Source organism: Mus pahari, chromosome 2 (genome assembly GCF_900095145.1).
Source record: "Mus pahari chromosome 2, PAHARI_EIJ_v1.1, whole genome shotgun sequence".
Classification (NCBI taxonomy): domain Eukaryota; kingdom Metazoa; phylum Chordata; class Mammalia; order Rodentia; family Muridae; genus Mus; species Mus pahari.
In genome coordinates, this window is record NC_034591.1 from 144,603,164 (window position 1) to 144,625,114 (window position 21,951).

General features: G+C 38.9%; 1 protein-coding gene across 3 annotated transcripts; it reads right to left on the minus strand.

Annotated features, from left to right (window-relative positions):
* Positions 1-2,074: 2,074 nt before the first annotated feature.
* Positions 2,075-21,597, minus strand: Olr1 (oxidized low density lipoprotein receptor 1). Of its 3 annotated transcripts, XM_021191600.1 has the most exons (8): positions 21,513-21,597; positions 16,650-16,751; positions 14,463-14,708; positions 11,414-11,551; positions 7,969-8,106; positions 3,242-3,378; positions 2,494-2,609; positions 2,075-2,219 (listed from the first exon to the last, which is right to left on the minus strand). In XM_021191600.1, the coding sequence occupies exons 1-8, from the start codon at positions 21,595-21,597 to the stop codon at positions 2,075-2,077; spliced, it is 1,107 nt and encodes a 368-aa protein (XP_021047259.1). The 3 variants fall into 3 exon arrangements, with proteins under 3 accessions (XP_021047259.1, XP_021047260.1, XP_021047261.1); XM_021191601.1 differs by lacking the exons at positions 7,969-8,106; positions 11,414-11,551; positions 14,463-14,708 and having other exon boundaries at positions 21,513-21,585; XM_021191602.1 differs by lacking the exons at positions 7,969-8,106; positions 11,414-11,551; positions 14,463-14,708; positions 16,650-16,751 and having other exon boundaries at positions 21,513-21,585.
* Between the last annotated feature and the right edge of the window lie 354 nt (positions 21,598-21,951).

Consider the following 21,951-nt stretch of genomic DNA (forward strand, 5'->3'; position numbering starts at 1 on the left):
AACCTGGGTTCAGTTCCCAGAGTCTATAGGATGGCTCAAAAATGTCTATAATTCCAGTTCCAGAAAACACAATGGCCTCTTCTGACTTTCTCTGGTACCAGGCATGTACATAGTACCAATACATATGTGCAAGCAAAGTACTGCCTATATAACAGATAAATCTAAAAATTAAGATTTTCATAGGAGAAGACAAACCTATTCTTACTGTAACTTGAGATGCCGAGGCTGGTTGACATCCATGGGAGGCCTCCCCTTTTCTGGAAAGAAAGGGAGGAGGAGTGGATGGGGTCAGCGAGAGAAGGTGGGGGAAGGCCGAGAGGAGAGGAGGAAGGGAAACTGGGGTTGAAATCTAAAGTAGACTAATTATTTTTTTTTAAAAAATTAAGGTTTTCAAACAGGAGTGGTTAAAATTGCCAACCATATATTTCCATACTGAATGATCCAAGCATCTTACTCGTAGGAGCTTAACTAAGATATCAGCCTTGTCCATGGACATCCATAGCAGCTTTATTTGTAGGTGACCCCAAACAAAAACATCCCAAATGGCATCAACAAATACACAGATAAAAAAATGACACTATAGATCCACAGGAGAATGCTCAACATTTAAAAAGAATGATGAACTGATACAAACACTGAGGTGGAGATATATTAATACAGAAAAAAAAAAGTACCAAGTAGAAGAAGCTGGACTGAAAAAACCTGGACATGTCATGCTAGTCCATTCCCATTAAAGTGTATGAGTCACACATGGCAGTGCACTCCTTCAGTCTCAGGACTTGGGAGTCTGGCAGGAAGAGCTCTGGAAGGTGAAGGCCAGCCTGGCCTGTGTAGTGAGTTCCAGGCCAGCCAGAACTATATAGTAAGATTCTGTCTTAAAAACAAAATGATAAACTCTATGAAATGTGAACTGAAAGCCGATTGGTGTTTGTTCTAGGGAGGAGGCTTTGGAAAGGGGCAGAAATGACAGGTATGTCCATCACCTTGGCAGTGGTGATATGACCACTACAGGTAACCATGGAAATTATTTATAAATTTGAATTATTACAAACTTATTTCACACAAAACTGTCTCATCTTCTCAAGGATGTATCTAGCATACAAACACACACACACACACACACACACACACACACATATATATATATATATATATATATATATATATATATATATATATGCTATATTACCCCTAGAATAATGAAAATACTTACTGTTTTAAAGTTTTAACACTGTTCTTTGGTAGAGCAAAGATGAAGAAATAACTGATACAAGAATTGATCACAGGAGCTTGAAAGATAGCTCATGGCTAAGAGTACTGGCTGTTCTTCCAGAGGACACGAATTCAATTCTTCACATCTACATAGCAGCTTACAACCATCTGCAATTCCAGTTCCAGAGAATCTGATGTCCTCTTCTGACCTTCAGTGGCACCAGGCATTCATGTAGTACACAGAGATTCAAGTAGGCAAACTATCCATAAACTTACAATAAAAGTTAAATAAAGAATGTAAGTGTGTAAACAGTGCAGTCTGGAGATGGACTCCTGTCATAAAGATCAAGCCATGGCTTTTTAGCGATCACGAGTTCCTGCTTGCAGTGTAGTTTTTCCAGTTCTGTTTCTTTGCATGTTATTTCTCGGATGAGCTTTGCCTTTGAGCCCTCTGCCTGCACTTGAGAAGGATTTCTACATTCTGTCTTTCATGCAGCAACAGAAGGCATACTGAGGTAGAGGAGACTGAGTATAAAGCATCGCCAGGTCAGGCAGGAGGCGCCATTTAAAACAAGAAAGGAAAGAAGGATTGCAGGTTAGTTGGGAGGCTTTGGAGGGACAAGGCCAGTGTACATGGATAAACAATTGAACTCACACCTTTTGATACAAAGATGTAAAACATATGGACCTCCCCCCCTCAGTGTTTGCTTCTGGTCCTTGTCTTTGTTGAGGTGAACTGTAGTTAGCAGGTAACTGACATCTGTCAAGGGCAACATGCTTTACATGTAGATAATAAAGAGTAGCTTAAATTTCAGAGCAACAGTCAAAGGTCTTCTCATGGTCTTCTCCAGAATCTTTAGAGTCACTGAATTTGCAATAGGTTTGCCTTCTTCTGACATATGCTGAATGCAGTTAAAATGCAGTTTTCAGCGAACACAACTCTGTCTTGAAGGTATGCGCAGTTGCCTGATGAATACAGCTGTAAAGAAATGCCCCTAGTCCTAAAGCTGCAGGTAGAAAGAAAAAAAATAAAACAGGACATATATCATCTTTATATTAGAAATCAACAATGTCTCAAAGCTTGAAATCAGCATAACTGTGAAAGAAAATGCCAGCAAGGAATGAAGGGGCAGATGACAAACCCTCTTGTGATTTTAGTGTATTTCCCACTCTTCATTCTGAGGAGAAGAGGACATAGGTGGACTATGACAGGGACTTCAAAGCAGGTCCAGACAGGAATAGAACACTCAAAATGGCCACCAAGAGGAGTAGTAGACTTACAATTGAAAACTCAAAGGAGTTCCATTCTCCCATAGCCATGGGTGGTCAGGCTTCTTCCGATGCAATCCCATCCAGAACGGGGAGGTGGAATGAGAAATGGCTTGTAAGATGAATGTCTGTGGAAAGACACCACTCTTGAGTTTTAGATTCATCAAACTAAATAGCAAAAAGATCTTCAATATGCCTTGGTGCTTTAATAAAAATGATTACAAAGGTCTATAGAGACTTCCCATCCTATATGCCCAAGACCAAGTAAGGAATCCTCTTATAAAACAGCTATTTTCTCTCTCGAACAAGTGTTTATCCCTGTGGTGGTTTGAATGAAACTAGCCCTCATAGTCTCATAGGGAGTGGCATAATTGGATGTGTGCCCTGTTGGAGAAAGTGTGTCACTGGGGTTGGGCTTTGAGGTTTGAGAAGCTCAAACAAAGCCCAGTGTCACTCTCTTCCTGCTGTCTGCATATCCAGACATAGAACTCTCAATTCCTCTCCAGCATCATGTCTGTCTGTGTACTGCCATGCTTTCCACATCTTCTGAACTGTTAGCTAGCCCCAAATAAATGATTTCCTTTATAAGAGTTGCCATAGTCATGATATTTATTCACAGAAAACAAAACAAAACAAAACAAACAAAACAACAGCACCACCACCACCAACAAAATCCTGAGCAAGACACTCCCCCAAACTCCTAAGCCTTCATTGTCTTTTACCAACCCATAATCCATTGCTGTCACCCCAAATAACTCACCAGATCATCTGCACTACTAATTTGTAGTAACTGGGCACCCAAAGATAGGCAGATCTCCCGGCTTTTTTCCCAGCTAAAGGGCCCATGGAAGAGGTAACAGTTTTCTTTATGCCAGAGCCAGTCTTGTGGACAAGGACCTAGGAAATGTTAACATAGAATGGATGAGTTCTGAGTAAAAACATTTCTTCAATACTTAGGAAAAAAACCAGATTTTATAGACACCAGAATGGCCAGAGTCTTTACTTCCCATATATATGTATGTGTATGTGTATCTGTACCTGTATGTAAGCTATATCTATACGCACCATATGCACACAGTGCTCTCAGAGGCCAGAAGCTAATGTCAGATCTATTGGAAGTGGATTGTTGACATGATGAGCTGGTGTGAAGGTGCCCTACCTAAGTTCTCTGGAAGAACAGACAGTACTCTTAATCACTGAGGCATATTTCCAACTCTTATTTCCCTTTTATATTTTCTTTTATATTGAAAATAGATGGTTTTCATACATTATATTTTTACTCCTCACAGTTCCTCTTCCTTTCCTTTATGTGTGTGTTTGGGTGTGTTTATGTGTGTGTGTGTGTGTGTGTGTGTGTGTGTGTGTGTGTGTGTATGTGTGTGTGTATGTGTGTGTATTCTTCAACTATATATACTTTCAAATAAAAAGAAGTAAGGCATTCTGATTTTAATAATCTAAGCTGACTGTCCATTTAGCATTTCATCTACCATCTTTGAAGACATAGATTAGTATATGAGTTTGGAATTTGATTTTTTTTTAAAGTTATATTAGAAATGTTGAAAAGGAGAGTTAAAGAAGTGTACATTCCCTGGCAGTTCTATTATTACAAAGTCAGATATACATTTAAAAGCTCCATTTCTCTGAGAAACCTAATCAGTTTTCACTACTTTATCTCATTCTCTTATCCCTATGCTATCTGACATAGTCCCCAGTGTGGCTTGTGAAACCTCTGAAACCTTTGCAGACACCTGTGCTTACATTTAAAGCGCACACGTGACTTTGAGAGCTAGTCAGAACCATGCTGAGTAGCCCACTGAGAGCATCACAATGGCTTATGTTAAATTAACATTTCAGATGCTTTGGTTAAGAAACCTATGTCATTACAGTTAATTTTATCTGCTTCCTTTTCCTTCCTCAAGTATGTATGCTAGAAAATTTACCTCTGCACAGTGGCTCCCATTCTTTTGGACAAGTTTATTTTATGGAGAATGTTGTATTGATATAAAATGTAGACTCTTAATTTCAGTGAGATTTCAGGAACTAAGAAGTTCCTAGCAGAAAAAAATTGCATAAGGAATTCAGCAAATCCAATCTGGGAGAGGGCAGTAGGTAAAAGTATCAATATCTATGTGCTGAGAACTCCCAGACCATCAGCACAGACATCACCAACCCAGTTGTGATGATGACACACAAGGAATTGCCTTTTCCTCTACAGTGTGACAAAAGCAGGGAGAAAGTCCTTAAGGAGAGTTACATTGTAATTTAAATTTTGGTTGTAGAACAAATCCACCTGATAATTTTATACATGTAAGGTTCATCAGAAAGACAAATGTAGGCCTAATATGGTGGCTCTTGCCTGAAATCCCAGCACTCAGGAGACTAAGTCAAGAGGATTTCCATGAGTTCAAGACCAATCTGTTCTTAATAATGAGTCCTAGGTCAACCTGGGCTATAGAGTGGGAATCTCTAAAACAAACAATAAAAGGAAACAAAACTAGAAAGACAAACATATGTATATAAATGATAAAGTAGATTTTGGAATAATGAAAGCAGAAAGAAACGTTCAAGGGGCACATATGAGTCTAAAGCAGGATGTGCAAATTTCTTCATGATTAGTCTAGCCCATTGAAGTTGCAAGTGTAAATAAATCAGGTTTTCTGGACTAAAGAAATGGTCTAGACACTTTGTCTACATTATGACAAAATGAGAAAGGCATGCCTCTGTATGTGGCTTTAAAGCCAACTACGTGTGTGTGTGTGTGTGTGTGTGTGTGTGTGTGTGTGTGTGTGTGTGTGTGTGTGTAAAACATTATATAGCATAAAACAATATCTAGTATTACATACAAATTGATATATACTAATATTATTTATGAAGCACAGAAGGTGTTGGAGGTGCTTTGCATATGTGAACCCATTTAATCACTGTGAAACTCAAGAGACAGACCCCACTAATCATCTGCATATGACAGATCAAGAAGTCAGGAATTTGTTCCTAATGCTGCATGTGTATTTAATGTCTGCTGATAAACCTTGGTTGCCAACTTATCTGGATCTGGAAAGGACTAAATTCCAGGCTGCTGGGCATGCACGTGAGGGATTTTCTTAATCAGATTATCTGAAGTGAGGAGAGCTAAATGTGGGCACCCCCTTCCTGTGTCAACACAGAGACGAGGAGGGAGAAGAGACTTTTGCTTTGTGCTAGTGAACAATTACTCTGAAGGCAACTTTATCAATCCCATGGTGGCATTCCTTTCCTGATATTAGAATCAACTTCTTCTGGCTTCCAAAATAGACTGAAGGTCAGTAGCTCTTCGAGGATATTCCAGAACCTCAGTGCTAGACAATGGTAAGTGAGACAACCAAGCTCTCTAGTTGTCAACTGCCAAATTCTCCACCCATCTACTATAAGATAACCATTGTTGAATTCTCCAGACATTATGCAAACCAACTTAATAAGTGCCCTTTAAATATATACTCACTCTGTTGCTTCTGTTTCTCTTCAGCCACTGTAGGACACTTCCTCTCAAATGTCTTTGTGGATGAACTAATAGAGGAAATAGTCCTCTTTGGGCTCTAGACATGCTCTTTCAGGATTTAAGAGCCTACAGAAAACTGGCCATTTACATCAAGCTATTTTCATAGATATAGGTTAAGAAGGACCACCAACTCTGATGCTAGATGGAAAAAACTATTCCTTTGAAGACCCTACATCTCCTTTGCTTCTGTGTAAATCATACCATATCTGTTAGTCGGACAGGTAAAATCTTTCGCAAATTTGAGAAAATCAGGCTCAATTTTCCATCTGGGATTTCACTATTATAATATTTTATTCGGTTTTTCTTGAGGCCACATGATCAAAGCATGCATCTGGGATTGCTACTAATTGGTTATATCTAACATTTAAAGGAATGGAAAACCAGACCTATGTATCTGCCAGAAAGGAACACGTATACTCTGTGTCTGATCTGTTCATTTCTGGCATCTCTGAGAGAGGGCTTTTCATGGACCTGACACAGATTGAATCCCAAAATAGTTTCAGGTGATAAATGTAAACTACTATAAAAACCATTGGTTGGGATTTTGGCTGCCTGTATAAGAAAACATCCCCATCATTGATATTTAAGCATCCTTTTCTTAAAAATTGGTTTGTCTTTTTTTTTTCCCCAAAGCTGAGGACCAAACCCAGGGCCTTGCACTTGCTAGGCAAGCGCTCTACCACTGAGCTAAATCCCCAACCTCCAAAATTGGTTTAAAGTGTTGGATTCCTTTAACATATTGAAAAGTTCCTCCCTAGAGAAATTAAATATATGTTCTGCACTTGTCGAAAGTCTATTTGTCTAAAACTCAATGTTTGGTTTTGCAAATTTGAATTGCCACATATATACAAAAATACTTTTATTTATTTATAAAAATAATCTCTTCCTGTAGCCATGCCTAAAACTTGCTATGTAGACCAGGTTGGCCTTGAACTCAAAGACCTACCTGCCTTTGTCTCCCCAGTTAGGATAAAAGACATGTCCTTTCATTTTGAGCCTGAAAAGACTTATAAACTAAGTAACTTAGTATCTAACCACTCATCATTATTACTGTTAAACTCTATCCTGCTCTTAATATCTTTGTCTATACAATGAAGGAATGGCCACCTACATCATTATTATATATGTATTCAAAGAAACTGCACATTTAAACTGTTAGCCACATAAGCAAGACATTGAACAAATTTGCTTTTGACTGGCACTTAATTGCTAATCCTGAGAATAGAGCCCTCATTTGAGCACTTAGTGGGAATAGACATGGTAGTAAAAGAGGCTCTGTTACGCCTAACTCTGTACTTAGAAGCACATATCTCATTGATTCCACTGCAGAAAAGATCAATATTGCAGAAATGTAATCACAATCTCTAATAGAACAAAGGTTGTCAGCACAATCTATTCTTTCTCTGCTTCCTAGATTCTTAATCCCTTTAGACAGATGAAACCATCTCAACTTCTATATAAACCCACTTTCCAGACCTTGTGTTTTTGTTCATTTTGTAGTATCCACCTAAGTCTTCAGTGAGCTGACCTCCATTGTGGTACTTAGATGTAGTGCCCACTTAGGAAACAGGGTCAGAATGAAGCTAACACAGGAGCTGGGCTAAAGAACTGCAATGACATAAAGGCCCCAAGGAAAGGGAGGCAAGTGACTAAGATGCTTTTGGAAGGACACAATAACATATCTGTGGCAAGAGGTGACAATGGGACAGGATAGTGCTTCAGTCCAAACCTCAAAGCTAGAATTTGAAAGAAAGAAGGGAGAAAACTTCATGCCCTTGGGAAGCAGAGCCCCAACAATTCTGATGATTAGCAGGCCTCCCATGGGCTAGGGTGGAAAAGGCACTCAAGAGAGACTGTGTAGGGCACTCTAAATGCTTGGCATATGTGTGCTGTGATGGATTTGTTAAACCTGATTGAGCCTGTGCTGAACTCCCGCCAGTCCTCCCCTGTACCTGAAGAGTTTGCAGCTCTCTGCAGGGCTTCTTGGAGGTCCTGAATCTTCTGCAGAAGCTCCTCCTGCTCCTTGGATTTCTCGTTCAGCTTCCAGGTGAGGGTGTCTATCTTTCCCTTGTGTTCTCTCAGGGACTCCTCTACAGTGTGAGCAAAATGGGGAAAAAGTGCTTAAGAAGAGTTAAATTAATATTTTAGTTTTCATTATAGCACAAATATACCTGATAATTTTAGAGAAGCAAGCTTCATCAGGAAGACAAACGTAAGCCTAAAATGGTAGCTCTTGCCTATAACCTCAGCACCAAAAACACTAAGGCCAGAGGATTTCCATGAGTTCAAGACCAATCTGATCTAAATGATGAGTCTCCAGTCAACCTGGGCTACAGAATGAGAATCTATTTAAAATAAACAAACAAAGCAAAACACACACACGCACAAAATCAAACAAACCTACAGAAAATGTAGCCATGTACATCAATGATAAAGTAGGAAGATTCTGGAATAATGAAAGCAGAAACTAAAGTAGAAAGGGCATACAGAAATCTAAAGCAGAATGTGAACTTCCCTCATAAATTCTCTAGATCTATTATAGTATATAAAGATGAACATATCAGGTTTTTGTACCAAAGAATTGGTCTAGACATCTTGCTTATATTATGGAAAAGTGAGAAGGCATGCCTCTATGTACTGTATTAAAATCAACTACATTTCTTTGTGGTGTGTGTGTGTGTGTGTGTGTGTGTGTGTGTGTGTGTGTGTGTGTGTAAAGTATAATATAGCTTATAGCAATACCTACTAGTACATACAAAATTTAATGAACACAAATTTTATTTGCCAATTTCACAAACTGTTGGATGTACTTTGCATATCTGAACTCATTTAATCATTTCGAAACGCAGAGAGATAAACTCCCAACAATCATCTTCACTCAACAGATCCAGAAGTCAGGAATTTGAACCTAATGTTGAGTGGTTGAGTGTGAATGTGATGTCTTTTGATAAACCTTTGTTGTCTACTTATTTGGATCTGGAATGGGCTAAAAGCCAGGCTGCTGGTCGTGCCTGTGAGACAGTTTCACAATGAGATTATCCGACATGAGGAACCCTCCTCTAAATATGGACATCCCCTTCCTGTGTCGACACAAAGACAAGGAATGTGGGATTTTTGCTCTGTGCTAATAAATATTCACTCTGCAGGCAAGTTTATCAACCCCATGGCCGCATTCTTTTACTGATATTAGAATCAGTTACTTCTGACCTCTAAAATAGACTGCAGATAAGTAGTCTTCAGAGATATTTCAGAGTTTCAGTGCCAGGTAATGAGAGGTGAGACTCCCAGTCTTAAGCTGCCAAATTCTCCACCCATCCAGTGTGAGACATCCATTGTTGGGTGCTCCAGACATACTACATAAACCACTAAAGTAAAACCCCTTTTAATACACAGTCATCCTGCTGCTTCTGTTCCTCTTTAGATCCTATTACGTTCCTACAGCACACTTCCTCTCAAATGGCTCTGAGGGCGAACTAATTGAGGAAATACTCCTCTGTGGGATCTAGACATGCAGATTTAGGACATGCTTGACATTCAAGATATGGGGGCCTACAGGGAACCTGCCATTGTCATTAAACTATTTTCGTAGGAAAGATTAGGAGGAGCACCAGTTCTCTTGCTGAGTATAAAAACTATTCTTCTGATGACCTTGGATCGCCTTAATTTCTAAGTAAATTAAACCAGATCTGTTAGTAGGACAAGTAAAACTTCCTCAAATTTGAGAAAACTAGTTGCATTTTTCAACATGGGATTTCAGTATTATGATATTTTTATTAGGCTTTTTCTGAAGCCATATGATCAAAGAGTGCATCTGGTGTCTCTACTAATTGGCTATATGTAGCATTAGAAGGAATGGAACTCAAAACCTAGAATATCTGCCAGAAAGAATCATGTGAGTTCTGTGTCTGATCTACAGTTCATCTCTGGCATCTCTAAGAGAGGGTTCTCCACGGTCCTGACACAGAATGACTCCCACACAATCTACAGCTGATAAATGTAAACTGTTTCACTGCTGCATCTGGGAAGCAAACCATTGGTTGGGATTTCAGTTGTCTCTGCATGTAAACACCCCCATCCTTGATAGTTAAGCTTCCTTCCCTTAAAAACCGGTTTGAAGGGTTGAGTCCCCTTAATTTATGAAAAGTTCCTCCCTAGAGAAATTAAATATGTTTGACACCATTCAAAGGTCAATTTGTCTAAAACTTCTGTTTAGTTTTCTAAATCTAAATTACTCCTTTCATATTGAAAGTCTACTTCCCTTCCTTTCTCCCTCCCTCCTTCCCTTCCTCCTGCCTCCCTCCCACCTCCTCTCCTTCTCTCTCTCTTCTCTCTCTGTTCTTTTTCTCCTTGTAGCGTTGGCTAGAACTTGCTGTGTAAACAAGGCTGGCCTTGCACTCTGACATCTGCCTGCTTCTGTCTCTCCTCTTAGAATTAAAGGTGTGTTCAGCCATGCTTAGCTCAAAAAGACTGAGAAACTGAAAACTTTTACATCAAACAACTCATCTTCATTATTGATAACTCTATCCTACTCTCAATATTTTTGTATATATTTTGAAAGGATTATATATATATATATATATATATATATATATATATATATATATATATATATAATTATTATATAATCTGTATTCAAAGATATTGTACATTAAACTGTTAACAACATAAACAAGACATTGAAGAAATTTGCTTTTGACGGACCCGTCAATCCTGAGAATGGAGCCTTCATTTAAGCACTTCTTACAAAGGGACATTGTAATGAAAGACACTTTATCACACCCAACTCTGTACTTAGAAGCACATATCTCATTGATTCCACTGCAGAAAGGCTCCATACTGCATTATACTCTCAAATTAGGTTCTGAATATCTTTAACATATGAAACCATCGAAACTCCTGTGAACCCACTTTCCAGACCTCCTGCTTTTGTCCAGTCTGAAGTATCCACCTAAGTCTTCAGTGAGCTGACCTCCACTGTGGTACTTGGACAGATGTAGTGCCCACTTAGGAAACAGGGTCAGAATGAAGCTAACACAGGAGCTGGGCTAAAGAACTGCAAAGACATAAAGGCCCCAAGGAAAGGGAGGCAAGTGACTAAGATGCTTTTGGAAAGACACAATAACATATCTGTGGCAAGAGGTGACAATGGGACAGGATAGTGCTTCAGTCCAAACCTCAAAGCTAGAATTTGAAAGAAAGAAGGGAGAAAACGTCATGCCCAAGGGAAGCAAAGCCCCAACAATTCTGACGATTAGCAGGCCTCCCATGGGCTAGGGTGGAAAAGGCACTCAAGAGAGACTGTGTAGGGCACTCTGAATGCTTGGCATATGTGTGCTGTGATGGATTTGTTAAACCTGATTGAGCCTGGGCTGAACTCCCGCCAGTCCTCCCCTGTACCTGAAGAGTTTGCAGCTCTCTGCAGGGCTTCTTGGAGGTCCTGAATCTTCTGCAGAAGCTCCTCCTGCTCCTTGGATTTCTCGTTCAGCTTCCAGGTGAGGGTGTCTATCTTTCCCTTGTGTTCTCTCAGGGACTCCTCTACAGTGTGAGCAAAATGGGGAGAAAGTGCTTAAGAAGAGTTACATTAAAACGTTCAATTTTCATTGTAGCAATTTTAGAGAAGCAAGCTTCACCAGAAAGAGAAATGTAAGCCTAATATGTTAGCTCTTGCCTGCAATCTCAGCACTCAAGGGACTAAGGCAGGAGGATTTCCATGAGTTCAAGGCCAATCTGGTGTAAACAATGTAAATAATAATAACCTGAGGTACAGAATGAGAGTCTATCTTAAATAAAATGAAAGAATATCATACAGAACTACAGAAAATGAAAACTTGTACCTAAGCGATAAGGTGGGAAGTTTCTAGAATAATGAAAGCAGAGACAAAATGTGAAGTTTCCTTCTAATTTGCCTAGCCCCATCCTAGTATGTAAATATAAACAAAACAGGGTTTTTTTTTTTTTTTGACTAAAGAAATGGTCTAGACACTTTGCCTATATTATTGCAACGTGAGAAAGGCATGCCTGTATGTAGTGTGTTAAAATCAACATTTGTGTGTGTGTTTGTGTGTGTGTGTGTGTGTGTAAAGTATAATATAGCTTATATCAATACCTATTAGCTTGTACAAAAGTTAATGAGTACAAATATTATTTGTCAATTGCACAAACTGTTGGAAGTATTTTGCAGATGTGAACTCATTTAATCATTGTAAAACTCAGAGACAAACTTCACCAATCTTCTTCATTTGACAGATCAAGAAGTCAGGAAAATGAACCTAATATTGAGTATGTATTTGATGTCTTTTGATAAACTTAGATTGTCAACTTATTTAGGTCTGGAATGGAATAAATGCCAGGCTGCTGGACATGCCTGTGATGGCTGAAGTGCGAAGAACTAAATGTGGGCATCCCCTTCCTGTGTCCACACAGAGGCAAGGATGGAAAAGGAGATTTTGTTGCGTGCTAAGGAACATTCACTCTGCAAGCAATTCTATCAATTCCATGGCTTAATTCCTTTACTGATATTAGAATTACCTTCTGGCTTCCAAAATGCACTGAAGATCAGTAGCTCTTCAGAGATATCCCAGATCTTCTGTGCCAGAAGACGTTGATGTTCCTGAGATAACCAAGCTCTCTAGTTGATCAACTGCCAAATAGATTTCCACCCATCCAGGGCAAGATAAACGTTGTTGGACACTCCAGACATACTATGTAAACCAGCCCAACAAATGCTCTTTAAATATATAGTCATCCTGTTGCTTCTGTCCCTCTTCAGAACCTAATACAGTCACTGAGCACACTTCCTCTCAAATGTCTTTGTGGATGAACTAATTGAAGAAGTAGTCTATGGGCTCTAGACTTGCTAGAGGTTCAGGATCTGGTGGCCTACAACCATTTTCATCAATTTATTTGTAGAGATAAAGATTGAGAAGAACCACTAATTTGAATGCTAATTAGGAAATCTATTCTAGGATTTTCTGCATCACCTTAGCTTCCAAGTAAATCATTTGTTAGTAGAATAGATAAAACCTTCCTCAAATTTGAGAAAATTAGCTTCATATTTACACATGTGATTTCAGTATTATGATATTTTTATGAGGCTGTTTTGAAGTCACGTGATCAAAACTTTTATCTCTGGTGTCTAATAATTGGCTATATCTAGCATCAGAAGTAATGGAAATCAAGGCCTACTATATCTGCCATGTGCGTTCTATGTCTGATCTACAGTACATCTCTGGCATCTCTGAGAGAGGGTTCCTCATGGCCCTGACACAGGTTGAATCTCACACAATCTACAACTGATAAATGTAAACTGTTTTACTACTACATCCGTGAAACAAACCATTAGTTGGGAATTTGGCTGCCTGTGTATATAAACACACCCATCTTTGATATTTAAGCTTCCTTTCCTTAACAATTGATTTGAAGTGTTGTGTCCTTTAAATTTATTGAAAATATCCTCCCTAAAGAATTTAAATATATGTCTAATACTAGTCGAAGGTCAATTTGTCTGAAAAATTCTGTTTACTTTTGCAAATTGAACTTACCCTATTCATATAGAAATATTTATTTATTTATTTATTTATTTATTTATTTATTTATTTATTTTCTCTATGTAGCCCTGACTAGATGTCCCCATGTAGACCACACTGGCTTTAAACTCAGAGATCTTCCTGACCTGTCAAGACTTGTAAACTGAGTAACTTTACATCAAAACACTCAGTATTATTGATAGCTATCCTGCTCTTAATATTTTTGTCTATATAGTGAAGGAATGGCCACCTACCTCATTATTATATATGTATTCAAAGAAACTGCACATTTAAACTGTTAGCCACATAAGCAAGACATTGGACAAATTTGCTTTTGACTGGCACTTAATTGCTAATCCTGAGAATAGAGCCCTCATTTGAGCACTTAGTGGGAATAGACATGGTAGTAAAAGAGGCTCTGTCACGCCTAACTCTGTACTTAGAAGCACATACCTCATTGATTCCACTGCAGAAAAGATCAATATTGCAGAAATGTAGTAACAATCTCTAATAGAACAAAGGTTTCTCTGCTTCCTAGATTCTTAATCCCTTTAGACAGATGAAACCATTTCTATATGCACCCACTTTCCAGACCTCTTACTTTTGTTCACCCTGAAGTATCTAGTTGCATTTGGAAGGATACAATAACATATCTGTGGTAAGTGGTGACAATGGAACAGGATGGTACTTCAGCCCAAACCTCAAAGCTAGAATTTGAAAGAAGGAAGAAAACTTTATGCCCAAGAGAAGGAAAGCTTGAACAATTCTGATAATTACTATGTTTCCCATGGGCTGGAATAGAAATGGCACTAACAGAGAGTTTGTGTAGGGCACTCTGAATATTTGCCATATGTGCAGCGTGCTGGTTTTGTTAAACCTAATTAAGACTGGGTTGAACACCCACCAGTCCTCCCCTGTACCTGAAGAGTTTGCAGCTCTTTGCAGGGCTTCTTGGAGGTTCTGATTTTTCTGCAGAAGCTCCTCCTGCTCTTTGGATTTCTTGTTCAGCTTCTGGGTGAGGGTGTCTATCTTTCCCTTCAGTTCCTTCTTTGATTCCTGTGAAGCGTTTTCTGCCTTCTGCTGGGCTAACATCTGCCCTTCCAGGACATGATCCTGCTGAGTAAGGTTTGCTTGGTATTGTTTTAGGAGGTCAGATACCTGGAGTACTAAACCAGAGAGAATTAAGAGTCATTCTAGCCTGCTGCCTCTGGATGCCCATAAAATAAAGACACCAACTCAAACAATCTATCTTGACCACAGATGAGTGCTGACAGAAATGTTTTATGAACTTTAATAATGATGGAGGACTAAATGCACTTCATGGACTTCTGGGAAATGGCCCATGTTTATTCACAATTTATGGGCTTATATGTTATTCAACTGTATTTTTCAAAATTGCAATTTTCCTAGTGATCATGCAGATATTTCTGAATAAAGAAAAATGCCATGGTTCTGTGTTTTCTTGTGAGATGATAGTATAGTCTAGAGGCAGAGTGGTGAGGGATGGAGATGAAACTTAGTGGCATGCAGGGAGGGGTGGAGATGTAGCTCTGGCAGAGGGATAAGGGGCTGTGATGTCCCTCTTTGGCAGAGGACTTGGTCAGTATGCAGAATGCACAATATGTATTTAGCTTGAAAATAATAAGGTAAAGACAATGGATGAGCATTCGTTCATGAAATCTCACCTCTAGTTGAGGAGCTATTGGCAATTGATGGATCCTGGAAAGGGAGAGTCAGTTTTCTTTATGGATGTGACCCCTGTGAGGTTACCTATGCTCCAGCAGAGGGCCCTATACCATATACATACAGCCAGAATTGAGTAGTCAATGGGCTTAAAAAGAAAAACCAGAGCACATGAAATTCAGAGGAAAGGGTGATGGGTAGATGGGGAGGAATTGAAACGAAGAAAATGGGGATGTGTTTCATCAAAATGCATTTACGTACATGTTTGAAATTCCTCAAAACATAAAATTGTAAAATAAAAAATTAAAATAATGATAAGGTAACAAATAGTATAATAGAATAAATAAAATATTGGCAGTCTATAGTAGTCACCTTTCCCCTAGACTCTGACTCATAGAAGAAATTGCCATTAGTGATTTATTCAGCTTTATTTCTCTATAGCTCCTCCCACTGTCTACACTGCCAGACTTCCTAATTTTATTTAGGAACTTTGACATTTGCCTTCATTTTTGAGACAATCACCCATGAAATATTTGTACATTTCTGTACGTTGGCAGTTAGAGTAATTTTTTCTTCTTGTTTTTTAGGAGGGTGGAGACAAAATGAATGTTGTGCAATTGAACTCTGTTCTAGGATCTCAGCTCTCTTCCAGTGTAAGCAAGGGACTGTTGATTCTTTGCCTCTAGGCCCAATCTGAGCCTGCTGGATGGTGATGGATACCTCAAAGGAAGATTCTTCTGACTGTTGCCATCGAGTGGGATATTTACCCTGAACCATCTGTAGGAGAGGTCTCAAGTCCCCACATGCCACTCCCCCCCAATTACGAGGAGTTAGATAACTAGACATATGGGAAGCAAATGGTACTTTTGAGTCCTTATATCTTGGACCATCGCTGGTAGGACTACTCAGACTGGCAGCCTGCTCATGCCAGTTGATGCAGAGAAAATATTATCTTTCCTTCTTAGCCATTCTTGTCCTCATTCTCACTTCTTTTTCCTTCTCAGCATCTCTACTTTCCTACATGTTATAAACTCAAAATACATTTTGCTGTTTGTCTTTTACTTATTTTAAGGGGGCCATTATGATTCTTAAATTTTTATCAGATCTATCAAAACAAAAGTAAATGGAATTTCTTTTCCTCTTGGGTTGCTCAGATGGCCCTATGTATTAGAAACTTCAAGTTATTACCAAATTATTCTAAGATGTAAGTAGGCTCCTCCATAAAGTTATGAAGCAAAACAAAAGCATTCTGCTGTGAATAGTCTCCATCCCATTCCCTCTCTGATGGAGGAATGAGCATGGTATACTCATTAATACTCAAAGATTCAGCCTAAAATGAATGTAAAGCTAGGCTGATCTGAGTTGTTGTGTGCTGTGCTCATAAACCTCATTGCCCACCTCCAGTTCCCTATTTCAGCACTTACATTGTGTCCACTGTACAATAAGGGTCACTGACAACACCAGGCAGAGGATGACCAGAGTCATCGCAGCAGGGAACCACCATGGGGAGGAAAGTAAACACAGACCTGCAGAGAAGGAGAATTGGAAAATTGGAAAAGACTCTGAATCCCGTCTATGTCTGTGCTTGCTTTGTGATCCGCATCCCTTACTGCCTCAATCCAGCTGGCTCTACTCCTGTGCTGATGAAACAGTGGATGATTATATGGAACTGAAGTAAATTACTTAGAGTCTCACATGGGAAAAAATAACAGCAGGGATTCATGAGGTATAGATACTAAATACTTCATCCTGATGCTTGTACTTCACCTATTCTAAGTTGTAACTAGACACCTCCATGAAATTATGAAGCAAAACAAAAACATTCTACTGTGAATAATCTCTTGTATTTCAACTATTCTGTGTACAATGTCCTTCTAAGACCTCTCAATACAGCCTAACCAGTTCATCTACTATACAGAAAGAATGATGTTTACACATCAGGGGCCATAATGGGACAAGCTACTAACTAGCAGGTAATCTTCCTGAGATGGTCTGCTTCATATGAGCTACGCCAGATTCACTATTATTAGGCAAGACTATGGTTCTTATAATTCCTAAAGAGAATTCATTTTAGGAAAGATTCCTGCTATTAATATTAAACACACATAATAATTACTAGGTATTAGCCCAACCCTTTGAAGCAGATCTCTGCAGACCTGTGAAGATGTACTACTAGTGATGCTATATAGACAAATAGATGACTTCTTAAGTCTTAATGATGATCCTATAAGAATTCCTACAATTATACCAGCGATTATTAAGCTCTTTTATAGTGGTACTACTATTAGGTCCTTTACTGATAGTCAAATGCAATGAGAATTCTGCCAGTCTCCCAAGTGTCACCAGTTAACTGCTCTTAGATGGTAACCAGACTTTCTCCTACTCAGAGCACATTCCAAGAGGTTGTAAAACAATTAACCAAAGGTCATAAAAAGGGAACTAACGATTTATTATAGATGCTAGGACAGAAGATAAAATGTTGACTGGGTTTATCTACATAAAACTTCACTAATAACTTAGTTATGATTTTAAACCTTCAGTGAACCTGTGGAGTTGAGACAGATAATGGATGTTTAGCCAGATAATTACTCCTAATGCATATGCATGTAAACATTCTCTGTTGTAAACTTATATTTCAATTTATGCTTTTATTTTTTGTGTGAACTTATGATGAACATTGTAATGTGTTCTGAAAGATGTATAAGTGCTGAGGACAAAGAGATGAGAAGCAGATGAAGAAGATCAAGGAGAATTTTTCCCTAAGAAGAATATTTTTTCCCTTACTAGAACTTTTTGCCTTTTCCCACTTAGAAAAAATTTCCCTCTCCCCTCTTAGGATCTTTCCGCTTTTCCCCTTAGATAGTTTTCATAGGAAACTTTTTACAACTTAGTAATAAATGCTAGAATCCCTTTTCTAAGTGTCCCTTTTTTCTTCCTGTGACTTCTGACTAGAGGGCTGAAAGTTAGAGCTGAGCACTTCCTGCTGAGATAGAACAAAGGCCACATTACTTAATCCTCTTCTGTAAACTACAGATGTTAATCTCTTAAGCCAGCAGCTAGAAAGACCAAGAAAGTTTTTAGAATTTTTTAGAAGTTATCCTTAGCTCTTCAGTACAGTTAGAGAACTAGAACTGTCCTGAGACCCTCGGACTTTAAGGTCATCACCAGAGCCCTATTCTGTTCCCTGGCATTTAAAAATAAATATACATAGGGGTTGGGGTTAGTCTTGTGCACCTTGTATTCAGATTCTGAGTTCTGTGCCCCAATATCAGGTTGCAGTCAGGACATGGGGATTATATTGACCGATGTGTGGCAAAGAATGCTACCCAATAATCTCTGAATTGATAATAAAAGCCTGGGACCTGTGATTTGGCAGGAGAGAGAGAAAGGTTGGACATAAACCAAGTAGGGGTGGTCTCAGGTAGGGGTGATGAAAAGAAGGAAGAAGGGGAGGGAGGAGAAAGAGGAAGCCATTAGGTGGGATGGGCTAGGAGCACATGGTCAAGAGAAGTTTGCTCTGAGATTTGGAAACTACAGCAGAAGATTCCCAGGAGCCTTTAATTTGGTAAGTCATGGGGCATTCATGTGGCTTTTAACAGCATGGAAGGATTTGTATTGCTCAGAATCGTAGTTAATCAAAAAATGACAGTGTTTCTGTGTCATTTTCTTGGGTACAAAACAGGCATAAGTGAGGTAGAAACCTCCAATAGATATTAAGAAGCAAAAGAAGGATAACAACCCCCCCCAATAAATAATTTTAGCTTTACACAGGTACTCATAAGTAACATTATATAGACAATTGCCAGACGTTAAGCAAAATATTTTAGTCAGTGATCTGAGATTTCCTCAAGAAATGCTATGCCTAATATCATATCATTCAATTCTTATTGTCTCTTAGAACTGGAGTTATTGACAAAAGGAAATTAGGAATAAAACCTTGATAAGCACTTGGCTTCTAGTAATAACTGTCTCACACTTATGTTAGGTGTGGCCTATTATCCCCAGAGGAAAAGCCGCCTTATTCATGAAAGCAAGTCATGCAACTCTCAGACATGTGATTGTCCAGTTACGTGTCCCAGCACTGAATAACCACAGCCATTACAGATTCAAGAGGAAAACATCACACACAATGTATTTGGTTTCCTCTCCTATAAGATAAACAGGACACTGGTGTTATTCTCTCTACATAAAGAAGAAACTGAAAGCATCAGTTTCGCTTACTTGATAACACATTTATAATAAAAACTTAAAACGTAGGTCTTTGGGTTTTATGTTCTTCTTGCTCAAGATAATGTTTACTATGCAATCCTGGCTTCCCTGGAACTCACTAGGTAGCCCAGGCTGGCCTTGGATTGGGGGTCCTCTTGCCTCAGCCTCCCCAGTGTTGGGATATCAGGCATGTGGTACCACCTTTGGCCTTAAACATAGTTCTTTAATCCAATGCTCATAAGCCAAAATGCTTGGAGCATTATATAATTGAGCTTTCAGTGTGAATGTGGTAAGGGTCCAAGTTAATAAGTGGTCAAATATGATCAGAGTTCTCTTCTGTTAGTTTGTGTTAGAATCCACAGATGCTATTAAAAAAGATAGAAATTCTGACAGGGAGAAATAGAGCGCATTCTCTGGCTGAAGGATTTCTCTCTCCACATGTGTGGTTAGCGGGCAGATAATAGAAGACAGTAATATCTCTTACAAGCAGTTGCCTTATCCTGGCACCTGGCATCAGGCAAAAATCCTTCCCCCCCACCCCAGTACTCATCACACATTGTATGCCCACAACTGCATGAAAACACCAATTGCATGAGCCACCATGGGAAAGGAAGATCCAAGCTCCCATTACCTAAAAGGCACCTTCATCCCATCTCAGCAATAGGAAGAGACTATGGGCTTTCGAGTCAGAAAACAGCCTTTAGTCGATCAATAAAGATTTGTATACTAACTTCAGTATATAATTTATACCACTCACAGCAAGGAACTAGTTTACCAAGGACTCTTATAGGAGAATTAATCATATTTATGGTACAAGTCAGGTGAAAACAGTATTTATTGCACAAATAATGAGTGAATGGTTGAGCAAATTAACAACTGGCATTAGCTCCTAAATCTACTACTAAACACCAGCACTTCCTCACACTAAGCTAGTTCAACAGCTGCTTAGTCTACTACTAAGCCCTAGCACTCTTGACTCTGAGCTAGTTCAGCCTCTCAGATATTAAATCATACCACACTCACCCTCCTTATCATATGCAGCATTGAAAGATCTCAGGCTTATTTACAGACACAGTCTGTCTTTCTTCCTTTTCTTACACCTTGTTCCTTCTTTACTGAGTCCTGGTTGCTCTGTGTATCCCTGGCTGTCCTGAATCTCACTCTGTAGAGAAGGCTGGCCTGCCTCTGCCTCCCAAGTGTTATGGTTAAAGGTGTGCACCGCCGCCACCTGGCCTTTTTCTCTTAATTTTATAAAATAAAAGACACTTTATCTGTAGTTGTCTACAGAAATGAGTTATCAATTAAACCCAAGTAATTCTATTGTAGTAGTCAAATACAAATTACATTTTTTCTTTCTTTTTTATTAGGTATTCTCTTCATTTACATTTCTTTTTTTTTTTTTTTGGATTTTTCTATTAGATATTTTCTTCGTTTACACGTCAAATGCTACCCCCTTTCCAAGTTTCCTCTCCGAAAGTCCCTATACCCCGCCCCCCACCCTGCTCCCCAACCTACCCACTCCTGCTTCCTGGTCAAAGCAATGATGGACAAGAAAGTCTAACGTATACTCGGCTGTACTGAATATACCAAATTTGCTTTAGATAATTCACAAAGCACTTCAGATTTTTGCAGTACTTCAGCAACACACATAAAAACAATTAGTGTGTGCTCTAAATGGATTTTCTGCCATTTTTTATGGATTGGATTCTTCATAAATGGGAATTTGGTATGACTTTGGCTCTAATCTCTTTAATTAAAGGAAACTGAGTGACTTTATTACTCCTCCTGATTCTGAGTTAACATTATATAGAAGGCAGATAATATAAATACTACAATTAGTAGAAAGCATTAATTTAAAGCCATAGCATGGAGAACAGCTTATACTAAAGATGTAGTATCAGTTAGTTGTTATCTTGAATCCTACTGGCTTTCCTTCTAAATAAATGGTCTTGGTCTCTTGTATTTTCTTATATTTGAATGTCTTTACCTTCTAACCTCATTCCTCAGTAACATTTAATTTATATTTCTGAGCTAAGCCTGGCATTCTGTCTCTATAAGCATCTACCCACCCCTGTTACCTTTAGGCTTCCTGCCATATGACTTCTGATCAGGCTGGTCATTCGCAGGCTTCATCTTGTCATCAAAAGTCATTTCCAAATTCATGCCAAGAGTGAAAAACTGAAACAGTTGAGGACCTCAGCCAACTGCCAGCGTGCAGAGCTTCTGATGCAGTTTAAATAGCCGCTCTTATCTAGCAGAGGATGACTCAACCGTCGAGGGAGGAAGGGAAGCTTTGCTTCATATTGGAAAGTTGGCTAACATGAATTCTTAGGTTGTGTCTCTTGTGGGTGGGGAGAATGGTAATTCCAGTCATGCTTCATGACCTTTCACTAAGAAACAGACAGCAGGGGAACGAGGGATGACCATGACAATTATAGGAAAGATACTGCAGACAAATCAGATAAGGGTTTGGAAGTCAAAGAAGCACATTCTTCAAGTTAGGTCTGTAGAGAGGAA

Coding starts and splice junctions, on each gene's coding strand:
- Olr1 (XM_021191600.1), bottom strand. CDS start 21,597: ATGAATTTGGAAATGACTTTTGATGACAAGATGAAGCCTGCGAATGAC. Junction 16,752..21,512: donor ATATGGCAGGAAGCCTAAAG/GTAACAGGGGTG, acceptor CCTTCTCTGCAG/GTCTGTGTTTACTTTCCTCC. Junction 8,107..11,413: donor GAGAGCTGCAAACTCTTCAG/GTACAGGGGAGG, acceptor CTCACACTGTAG/AGGAGTCCCTGAGAGAACAC.